We start from the raw sequence: 11,588 nt of genomic DNA on the forward strand, positions 1-11,588 counted from the left end.
TGAATTCACCAACTGAAGAACCTTTTCCCATATTTCAGTCAGTATATTAATCTCAAGTTCTCTTTCCCAGTCAGCTTTAATTTTATTAGAAGCATCAGGACATAAATTCATAATTATATTATATATAATTGCTACTACACTTTTCTGAGAGAGATTTAAATCTAAGATTTTTTCCAAAGTGTCCATTGGATATTGGTGTGGAAAATTAGGGGAGACAGTAATTAAAAAGTTTCTAATCTGTAGATATCTAAAAAAGTGAGATCTGGGTAAGTTATATTTATTAGAGAGTTGATCAAAAGACATAAAACAATTATCCAAAAATAAATCGCGAAAATCCCCTATTCCTTCTTCACCTTTACTGCCTATCACCTCCCTTCCTTCCCTCCCCCACCCCTTTATCTTTCCCCTTACTGGTTTTTCACCTGGATCCTACCAGCTTTCTCCTTCCCACCCTGCCCCACCTTCTTTATAGGGCCTCTGCTCCTTCCTTCTACAGTACTGACGAAGTGTTCCGGCCCAAAACCTCGACTGATCTTTTCCACGGATGCTGCCTGAAATGCTGAGTTCCTCCAGCATGTTGTGTTCTAGTGTTAATAACCAACATACACAACAATGTACTGGGGACGGCCCACAAGTGCTACCACACATTCTGGTACCAACATAGCCTCACCAACAACTCGTACGTGTGCAACATAAGTCTCAACTCCTATACTTAGTGCCCTGCCAGCAGGCTAAAAACCTCTTACACAACCCTGTCTACCTGTGACTCTGCTCTTAATATGTCCCTCAGTTGCATCACACTCACTAGTGCCCTACCGTTCATTGTGTAAGTCCTATGTTAGTTTGACTTTCTAAAATACATCACTGCACACTTATCTGTATTGAAATCCTTTTGCCACTCCTCTGTCCACTTCTCTAACTGATCAAGACCCTCCTGTAATCTATGATAACCTTGTTCACTATCAGCAACACATCCTAATGTTGCACCATCTGCAAACTTATGGATCAAGCCTTCTGCATTCACATCTCAACCATTCACATACGTAATAAGGATCCAAAACCAACCCATGTGCATACCACAAATCATCAGCCTTAATTCCAAGAAGCACCCTTCAGTCACCACTGTTTGCCTCCTACCTTCAAGATAGTTTTAAATTCACCTCTTGCTAGATTACATGGGGCCTAACCTTCCAGACCAACTTACCATGGAGGAAGCTTGTTAAAGGTCTTGCTAAAGTCTACACAGATAACATCCACTGCCCTCATCTACCTCTTTGGTTGATTCTTCAAAAATCTCTGAAAGGATTGTCAAATATTATTTCCCTCACACAAGCCATTCTGACTCCTCCCAATCAAACTGTCTTTCCAGATCCTAAACATATGAAATTCTGCAAATGCTGGTAGATCCAGTCCTTCAGAATTCCCTCCAGTAACTCCTCCACTACTGATGTCAGGTTGACTGGCCTGTTCTTGTTATCCTTTTTAAAACATTAGTAACTTTCCAGTCCTCAGGAACTTCAGTGGCTAATACAGACATCCCACCTCTCCCGGAAGTCCCGGGAGTCTCCCGCATATTGATAGTGGCTCCCTGACGCCCGGAAATTATATACAATATCCCGGAAATGGATTTTTTTGAGAGCAAGAGCGAGCATCCCAATTGGTCTCTCTTCGTGCTAAGTAGACCTATCAGTTTTCTCTGTGGACGGGCTTTACAGTCGACCTCAAAAATAATGACAGTGTTGCTCGCTGCACTATTTGCAACAGTGACTTTTCTATTGCCCATGGTGGGTTAAAATGTAAAAGACATGTTAAGGTGAGTTTAACAGGTGTCATTCATTCATTAGCATAGCTAACGTTATTTAAACTAGCTGGCTAGTTACTCTATTGATGTCCTACGTGATGAGGCCAAACTCCCTGTAGACTTGCTTAAAGTTGTAATAAATTAAAAAAAGACTCCATGATAATATAAGTACATATTTTAATGTCACATTTTCTGCATATACCCAACTTGGTTTACAGATTAGACAAAATCACTAAACAAAGTATTACATACACCCTTGGAGGTCAACCGGGGGGGGGGGGGAGGAATATGGGGGGGGCGGGGGGGGGGTGCTACCTCCCTGAAATGAGTTTTTGCAGGGAGGGATGTCTGGTAATAATGAAGCCCCTGTAATTTGCTCTCCAGCCTTCCACAAATTCTAAAGATGCACTTGGTCAGACTCTGGGGATTTATTGCTGTAAAGTTGAAAATACCCCCTTTCTGGTAATACATCTTCCAAAACATCTTCATTTGTTCACCTTATCTCTTGAGCAGCCACGATATTCTCCTCAGTAAATACCGAGGAGAAACATCCATTAAAAATCTCACCCATGTCCTGCGGCTCAAGACAAAGGCAGCTCTGCTGACCTCTAAGGGGACCTGCATTCTCCCTAGCCACCGTTTTACCATTAATGTAGCTATAGAATCTCTTGTGATTTTCCTTAACTGTAGCTGCCAGGTCACTCTAGCTGTCTCTTTGTTAAATAAGACCATAGCTAATCTATCCTTGGCCTCAATTCCTCCATGCCAGTTCTCCATAGTCCTCAATCCCTCAAACTTTAAAAATGTGTTTACCTCCACTTTAAGTGCTTATAATGATCTAGCCTCTGCAGAGAATTCTCAAGATTCACCTCTTTGCAAGAAGAAATTTCTACGTACGTAACACAGGTTCTACAGTAAACACCGAGGAGAAACATCAGCCTTTTGGTCCACGATATTGTGGGCCAAACATCAAAGATCATTCCAATATATAGCCCTCCACTTTTTTTCATCCATGTGCATATCCAAGAGTCTCTTCAATATACATCTACCACCGCTCCCTCTGTTAAAAAATTCTTTTGACATCTGGCCTGTACTTTCCTCCAATCATCTTAAAAGTTTCTCCTCTTTTGTTAGTTATTTCCACCCTGGGAAAAGCTGCTGGCTGTCCACTCAATCTATGGCTCTATCAAAGCAACACTCACAACACGCTGGAGGAACTCAGCAGGTCAGGCAGCATCCGTGGAAAAGATCGGTCGATGTTTCGGGCCGGAACCCTTCGTCAGGACTGTAGGGGGAAGGGGCAGAGGCCCTATAAAGAAGGTGGGGGGAGGGTGGGAAGGAGAAGGCTGGTAGGTTCCAGGTGAAAAACCAGTAAGGCGAAAGATAAAGGGGTGGGGGATGGGAAATAGGGAGGGGATAGGCAGAAAAGGTGAAGGAATAGGGGAAAACACAATGGCTAGTAGAAGGAAGCGGAACCAAGAGGGAGCTGGTAGGCAGCTGGGGGAGGGGGCAGAGTGAAATAGGGATAGGGGAAGGGAGGGGGAGGGAATTACCGGAAGTTGGAGAATTCTATGTTCATACCAAGGGGCTGGAGACTACCTAGATGGTATATGAGGTGTTGCTCCTCCAGCCTGAGTTTAGCCTCATCTACTGCCATGATGAGGCTAAACTCAGGTTGGAGGAGTCTACTGCCATGATGAGGCTAAAGACCCTTTCGGGCCAAGACCCTTCAGCAGGACTGGAGAAAAAAAGGATGAGTAGATTTAAAAGGGGTGTGTGTGTGTGTGTGTGTGTGTGTGTGTGGTGGGGGGGGGTGGATTTGGTTCACGCTGGGAGGATGCAACTCGTGGAACACCTTCAATAATTTACTTTCGATGCTAACGATCTGAAGGACAAGCACAATGTAGGGCATCCAAGTTTGCAAATGACTAAAAAATGGGTAGAACATATTGCTATGAGGACATTGTGAATCTGTAATAAGATATAAGTACAGTGAGCGGGTGAAAATTTAAGTTTCATACATATCAAGAGCACTGCTGCCGTTTTTCTCTCATCTGGGGTGCCTATTACATCTTCCTAATGACTAAAAAATGGGTAGAACATATTGCTATGAGGACATTGTGAATCTGCAATGAGATATAAGTAAAGCAAGCGGGTGAAAATTTAAGTTTCATACACATCAAGAGCACTGCTGCCGTTTTTCTGTCGTCTGGGGTGCCTATCTAAAGAGTTTATTTTTTTAATTTCATTAAATCTTCCTAATGTAATTGCTTGTACCACGATCCCTGGCAGGCAGCCACCACTCTGTCTAAAAATCTTTCCTTCAAAAATTATGCCCGCTCATATTCGTCAAATCTAAACAAAAAGATGAATTTACGAGTGCATGGGGGAATTAATGGGACGGTAGTTTTTCACACGGATGACCGGAGACCAGCGTTTTCCTGCAGGTGGAAGGAGGGGCCTGCTGAAAGATCCTTGCAATGAGACGCCTGCTCAGCGGCGCTGGGCGGGAGCAGACAACGCAACGCGTCGTCCGGCCCCCGGTGCTTGGACGCTGCCGGCGACCGTGGCACGTGGAGTCCTGTTGCGCTCTGTCCCTAGCTTTGCCTGGCTGGTGCCGGACTTCTGGCTGCAGTGACGGGGCACCGAGAGTATCTGAGTGCGGAAGCGAACGGACGGAGGCCCTGGTGAAGGCCGCATAGCCTGAGATCGCGGCGCCGACCTTTCCGTGAGCGGGAGGCCCAGGCACATGCTTCGAGTCGCGGCACAATGGGGCCGGTAAGGAAGCAGGGAACGGGTGGGAGTTGATTTTTAAAAAAATCCGCCGGACGGTAGCTGGGAGTGGGCAGCGAATGCGGGCGTGTCGCTGGTCGTTTGGGAGCAAGAGCTCTGGATAGGTCTAGGCTGGATCCCGGGGCAAGGGCCCGTGTGGCCGACACTTTAACGGGTGAGTCTTGGAGCCCGGAGAAGTGACGAGGGAGGCGGTCACTGAACGATGCTTGTCTTGATATAGCAAGATAAGTTCATAACAGAAACGCAGGAAACAGCGCTAAACAGAGATCAGAGTAGTGTATAATTGTCGGATGTTAATCGGAACAGTTTAGCAGACTTGGATAGGGGTAGCAGAACATGCCTGCAGTGTAATGGTATCTGACGGCATTAATGATAGCAATTGGGTGGCAGAAATGGGAACACGTTTTTTTCTTGTTTTTCAGGCTGTTGCCTTCTCACCATCTAGTTCCTGCTTTGACAAATCTCCATGTATTCCAGCTAAGAGTTCTACAACATGAAACAGACTTGACGTCCACTATGTTGCCTATCCAAGCTAGCCCCATTTGCCTCTATTTGGCCGAATAACACTTAAACCTTTTCTATCTACATACCTGCTAAATGTCTTTTAAACATTGTAATTGTACTTATCTCTATAGCTTGCTTTGGCAGCTCTTTCCATATACCCACCACCCCCTGTGAAACTTTCTCTTCAGGTCTATTTTAAATCTCACTACACTCACTTTAAATCTATATGTTGTAACTTTAGACATCTACTCTGGGTAGGTCTGTGAGTATTTACGCTCTCTATGCTAGCCCTTATTTTATATACCTCTGTAAGATCACCTTAAGCCTCTTTATGTTCCACAGGAAAAAGGCCCAGCCTCTCTTCAAGTCGAACAGTCATGGTAACATAATTGATCTTTCCTGCACCCCTTTCACCTTAGTGTAAGTAGGTGACCAGAATTGCACACAATGTCTTGGTCTCACTAATGACATGTATAGTTGCAATATGATGCCCCAAATCTTGTACTCAGTGCCTTGACCGATTAAAACAAGTCTGCCAAATGTTTTTTTCCATCTCCTTCTACCACTTTGAGGGAACTGCATACTGGGGTCTTTATGTTCTATGGCACTTTCTAGGGCTCTTATCATTTACTGTTCAGGTCCTGCCTTGGTTTAACTAGCTAAAATGCAACACTTCACATTTAAGTTCCACCTGCCTTGGTGGACTTCTCCATCTCAGATAATCTTTGCTTTTCACACCACCACCGATTTCAGTGATATTCACAGAGATACTAACTACATTAATGATATCCATTCATTGAAATCATGATTGATCTACTGCATGCCATTTTCCAGCACTTTTCTGAAAAATCTTGAATGCCTTAATGTCCAGAAACCTTTTTGTGATTCTTATTTAATGAATGGCTGAGCCTTTACATTCCTCCATGGTAGAAAACTCAGAAGGTACATGGACCTTGAGAACTTTCTTCACATCTCAGTTGCAAACGTCTCACACCTCTACTTTGAAACTCTGACCCAGATCCTCAGCCAGGAGAAAAATTCTCTTCTAAATCTTAGAGAATATAGTGTCTTTTTATTCTGTCTTTCTTCATATGATAAATGTGCCATCGGTGGCAATTATATCATTTTTATGTAAGGAGACCAATGCTGTACAAAATACTCCAGGTGTTAGTACCAATTCCCCATAATGCTTCCTCCTCGTTGCACCCAGATGTTTTTGTAATAAAGGCCAGAACTCCACTTGTCCTTGTTTTCCACTTTTCACTTATTGCACATTCGTGTTGGTTTTCCAAGATTTGTGTAAAAGTACACCCAGGCTCCTTTAAACATCAACCCCATCCCGTCACTGTCTATTTAACAAATGCTTAGTTTTTCTGTTATGTTCACAAAGACTTTTTTTTTATATATCCCTTGAAGTCTCTTCATATTTTTCACTATATTTACAGTCTTTAATGTCATCAACAAAGCTTTGGAATATGATATTTAGACCCCTTAGTCAAATCACTGATCCCTGTGGTATCCCAACCATCTTAGCCTCCAACTTAAGGAGGTACCATTAATTTCTACACTTTGCTTTGTAACCATTGACCTATTCTAAAGCCTTCTTATTTATATTAATTCTCAAATCCATTCACTCTGTACAGGACCTTATTGAATGCCTTCCAAAAAATGAAATACATCACAACTTCTGATATCCCGTTATTTGTTCTATACCTATCAATAGTTCCCTTTCTTCTTTCACTGTCCCTTAACTAGTGAGACTGCATTTGTTACCCTCTAATCCATAGGAGCATTCCCAGAATCTGCTAACCACATCACCTCTTTCAGAACTGTAAGTAATTTGCTCCTTAGGATTTATCAGCTTTGAAGCACAACAACGTCTATAATTTTAATTGCTTAGTTTTTCATTCTCAGATGTGGCAGATTTTTTTGTGTTTTCTATCAGGTAGTCTGTTAAATCTGCCATTTAAAGTACTGTTTTCTCTGTGTAGAGACCACATTTGCCCTTGCTAGCCTCTCCCTCTTCGTAAAAACCCCTAGAATGTTCTTCTGTTTCAGCAGTTTAATTTCATTTTCTATCTTGCCATTCTTTATCATTTTATAAATTACTTGGTTCTTCTTGACTGGGTTTTAAAATGCTTCCAATCTTCAGGCTTACTGCGGTTTCAGTCAGTTTTATAAGCCCTTCCTAGGATTTAGCAGTATCTTTAATTTCTTTTGTTAGCCATGGGTATATTACTTCTCCTGTAGGATAGTTTAGGTAATACAATACCACACTAGGAAAGCAAATTGGTGATCAACAGACAAGGAAGAGAACCAAAACTAAAAGAAGTTCTAGGCATCATCCAATCCTTCAGTCCAATGGGACTAAGTGTTTTGGAGATTATTGGCAAAAGGAGTATGCAAAACATTGTAATTGATGAGGCTACAAGGAGATTCAGCAGGACACTTGGCTATAGCTGCTTCATCTTTAAAGTGCCACAATATAGAGGTGTTACCATGCTGGACTGAAAAGATTAGAGATGATGTCAAATGTATTCAGTGGACCACAGCTTTAACAGACTTAATGACAGGAATTTATATTTTCTAAGGAAAAACTAAAGTGCACATTGTGTGCGAATGCACAATATCCATAACAAAGTAACCAAAAGCACCAATGGAGACTAATGGGGTTTGACATGTCTGTTAACATGATCAAAGTATAAAAACCAGGTACCCTATCAGTGTGTTAAAAAGGATGTTACAAATATTGTCAAGAACTTGGATTGGAAAAAATGAATACATGATAAATTAGATGTACTTGATCCCACTGTCCAGTAATTTTCACTGAAAGTATTCACTAACCAAGTAACTTTTACATGTCAACATTTGAAGTTATGGCAAACCGTACATTCACCAATGGCTTCACATTCAAACACAAATGGGTCATTTTCAGCTTGGCTTGCTGTAGATTAGTGGCCGCCGACCGGTCGATCGTTGAGACTTTCCCAGTAGATCCGGGAAAAAAAAGAAAAGAAAAATAAATACACAAATACTGTTGTAATGTGAGCATTATAAAAATAAGTAATATTAATTAGGATAATGGTAATATAGCAATACTGCCGCTACTGAAAGCTGTTTGTAAAGAGAGATTGTTTCCGGGTTGAAGTGTGTTTTAGTTCCATACTTTCTGCCCAGTGCACATGTGTGTAGCTCCCCTGCCATGCATCGCGGTAGAAAAGACCAGAAGTAAAACCCCGCAACCCAGAAGCAACCTCTCTTTACAAACAGCTTTTCCTTAGCAGGGGTATTGCTATATTACCGTCATCCTAAGTTGTATTAACTTATCTTTATAATGCTCACATGACAACACTTCTCCCCCTTTAAATTCCAACATTCCCCAAATGTAAATAACTGGGGAACAAAAAACAGTGGTGTCATTATCTTGCGTACCTCTGAAACTTATACTAGTGTCTCAGTGACAGTTTACCAATACAGAACACCTTAAAAACGTGGCAGATTCAACATTCAGTCTAACAAAGGAAACTGTCCATTCAAATATTCAGTCTGTTAGGACGTTTGCGAGGGCGCTGTGCTGCAACAGATGAAAATTATGAAATTAAGTACAGGAGCTGTCTTACTGACAGACACCTCACAGACTGTCTCAAACTGGCTGTCTGTAGTTATGAGCCAGATTTCAGGGAACTATCAGAAAGTATTCAGCCCCAGTCATCACACTGAGTGCAACAGTCAATTTTCATTCATTTATTTTTGGTGTTTAAATAAAATTAAATAATGAAGCATAGAATTAAAGGTGTTGTAATGTGAGCATTATAAGAATAAGTAATACTAATTATGATAATGGTAATATAGCAATACTCCTGTTACAGAAAGCTGTTTGTAAAGAGAGGTGGTTTCTGGGTTGCGGGGTTTTACTTCCGGTCTTTTCTGCCCAGTGCGCATGCGTGTGACTAACCGATTTAGTAGGTCGATCTTGCCTTTCACTAAGGCCGAGGTAGAGGATCTTGGGTTTAAAAAGGTTGGCGAACACTACTGTAGGTAGTTGGGTGCCACAAGACTCAACTAATTTCAGTCTATGTTATCTAGCTGAGTGTGGTGCATTAGATTTCCTGATGAATATAAAGATAGGTGAAAATATAATTTGAAGCAGGCATGAAAGTACGTAGCTAGGTTAATAAATGGTCAGACCAGTTGGGTAGATGAACTATAATGTAGGGAAATAAGAGATCCTCCACTTTAGTTTGAATAGTAGAAAAGCTACATGGTTGAGAGTCCTGGATGCACTCAATCTTGAAGTACAATGTTAGCATGCAGATACTATATAAATTTAGAAAAATAAAGGATGTATTTTCTTTAATTATAGTGGGCGTGAAGTATAAAAGTAAGGAAATCTTGCTACAACTCATAGGGCATTGATATGATTACATTTGGAACATTCCCTGCAATTTGGTCTGCTTTTTTAAAGAGGCAATTGAGAGAAGGTTCCAAGGTTGTTTCCCAGGAAGAGCTAATGTGGAAAGGTTGAGCAATTCTGGCCTAAACTCAGAAGAATGAAAGGTGATTCTGTTGTGGGACTTGACAGAATAGATGCTGTGAGGATGTTTCTCCTCTTGGGAGGAGAGGGGGGTGTGATCGCTTTTTCTGGAGGGCATACATTGTTTCAGAAGAAGGAATTGTTTCTGACATACAAGGAAAAATTGTGAATCTTGGGAATTCTGTAACCCAGAGAGCTGTGGAGCCTGAATCATTATAAGTATTTAAGGCTGAGATAGTTCTCTGAGTTGCATGAGGGTGAGGAATTTGGGAAGAAGTAGGAATGTGAAGCTGAGGCCAAGATAAGACCGTCATCATTTTATTGACAGTAGGCTCAACAGGTCCAGTGGCTCACTCTTGTTCCTATTTATTATGTTTTTATAAATAGGTCTTCACGCATCATCGTTTGAAAATTAACGAACAGTGGTGATTAAGTACACAGAATTTATCTTTAATGTTAATATTTGTACTGTCCCTTTTAATACAAAGGGTAAATTATATGAAACAAAACCATTTGCTGGTCAATGTGATCTTGATTGAATGAACTTACTGGGCTATCAGTTCGTTTCTCATGGATTTTAATCCTAATATCTGTCATTTATTACAGAGAAAAAATACAAAGAGAGTTCCAAATTTTCGAAAGCTGCTGAAAACAAGTAATGTTAAGCTTGCAAATAAACTGAAAAATAAACAATATAAGCAGGAAAATGTGGCAAAGAAACACAGGAAAGAACTGAAGCAACTTCGACAGGCTGCTCGAGATGTTTCAGCTAAAGTACCAAGGCCATTGGACCAGCCGAAAAGGAAAAGACCAGGCAAGTTACTTAATCTTAAATTGATGATTTTCGAGTCGGTGTAACATGTAATGAAGGTGGGAGCGTGATATAGTAGAAATTGTCAAATTTCATCTAAATTAAATTATAGTAATTTTATACTGATTTTTTTTAGAACTACCTGAATACTGTTTCATAGATTTAAGAAAGAACAATGCATAATTATTCATTGGGCAGACTTTGCAGTTAGATTAGATTATGAGGACACGCAGTCCTCTTTTATTGTCATTTAGTAATGCATGCATTAAGAAATGATACAATATTCCTCGGGTGTGATATCACAGAAACACAGGACAGACCAAGACTGAAAAATTAACAAAAACCACATAATTATAACATATAGTTACAACAGTGCAACAATACCATAACTTGATGAAGAACAGACCATGGCACAGTAAAAAAAGTTCAAAGTCTCTCAAGTCCCACATCCCACGCAGACGGGAGAAGGAAGAAAACTCTCCCTGCCATGCCCGACCACAGTCCGACTCTTCAGTCGTCCGAAAACTTCGAGCTCTGATCAGCCCTCCAACACTGAGTACCAAGCACCATGTCTATCCGAATGCTTCGACCTCAACCTCGGTCGCCAGCAGCAGGCAAAGCCGGGGATTTTGGGGCCTTCCCTCCGGAGATTCCCTATCGCACAGTAACAGTGGCAGCGAACCAGCATTTCAGAAATTTCTCCAGATGTTCCTCTGTGCTTTCACGTCTGTCTCCATCAAATCAGAATTGTCCACGTCCCCTATTTAACAGAAACAATATTTCACTGGAGAGCTGTGCATGCTGCGTCGCGCTGCCATCTTCTCCTCCCGCTTAATAGCTTACGAACAACTTTTAACTATGTGTAGAATCTTTTAATACTTGCAGACTTGGTCAGTATTCTGCGATGGTGCCCACCATAAAGCATCTATGTAGTAAGTGAGCAAAAAGGTTTCAAATGATTCTTTCAAAGAAACATAAAAAAACTAAAAAAAAATCTCCAGTAGTGGATTGATTCTGAAGGAGTAAGATTTAATAAGTAAAAATGCAAAATTTTTTGTATCATGTTTGACATTAATTATTAAACAGTAAAACTTAATAATCTGAATTGAATTGAACTCACGTGCATGAGTAAAAATCTTTACGTA

The 11,588-nt window shown here is 41.0% G+C and overlaps 1 protein-coding gene across 1 annotated transcript in view; it reads left to right on the forward strand.

The window, feature by feature from the left end:
* The first annotated feature begins 4,268 nt into the window (after positions 1-4,268).
* noc3l (NOC3-like DNA replication regulator) overlaps positions 4,269-11,588 on the forward strand; it is a 45,894-nt gene continuing 38,574 nt past the window's right edge. Inside the window, exons 1-2 of the mRNA XM_072239314.1 lie at positions 4,269-4,579; positions 10,239-10,446. Of these exons, the coding sequence (XP_072095415.1) occupies positions 4,571-4,579; positions 10,239-10,446 (217 nt within the window). The 5' untranslated portion in view covers positions 4,269-4,570. The remainder of the gene's footprint in view (positions 4,580-10,238; positions 10,447-11,588) is intronic.

The sequence above is a fragment of the Mobula birostris genome, chromosome 21 (genome assembly GCF_030028105.1).
Source record: "Mobula birostris isolate sMobBir1 chromosome 21, sMobBir1.hap1, whole genome shotgun sequence".
NCBI lineage: Eukaryota > Metazoa > Chordata > Chondrichthyes > Myliobatiformes > Myliobatidae > Mobula > Mobula birostris.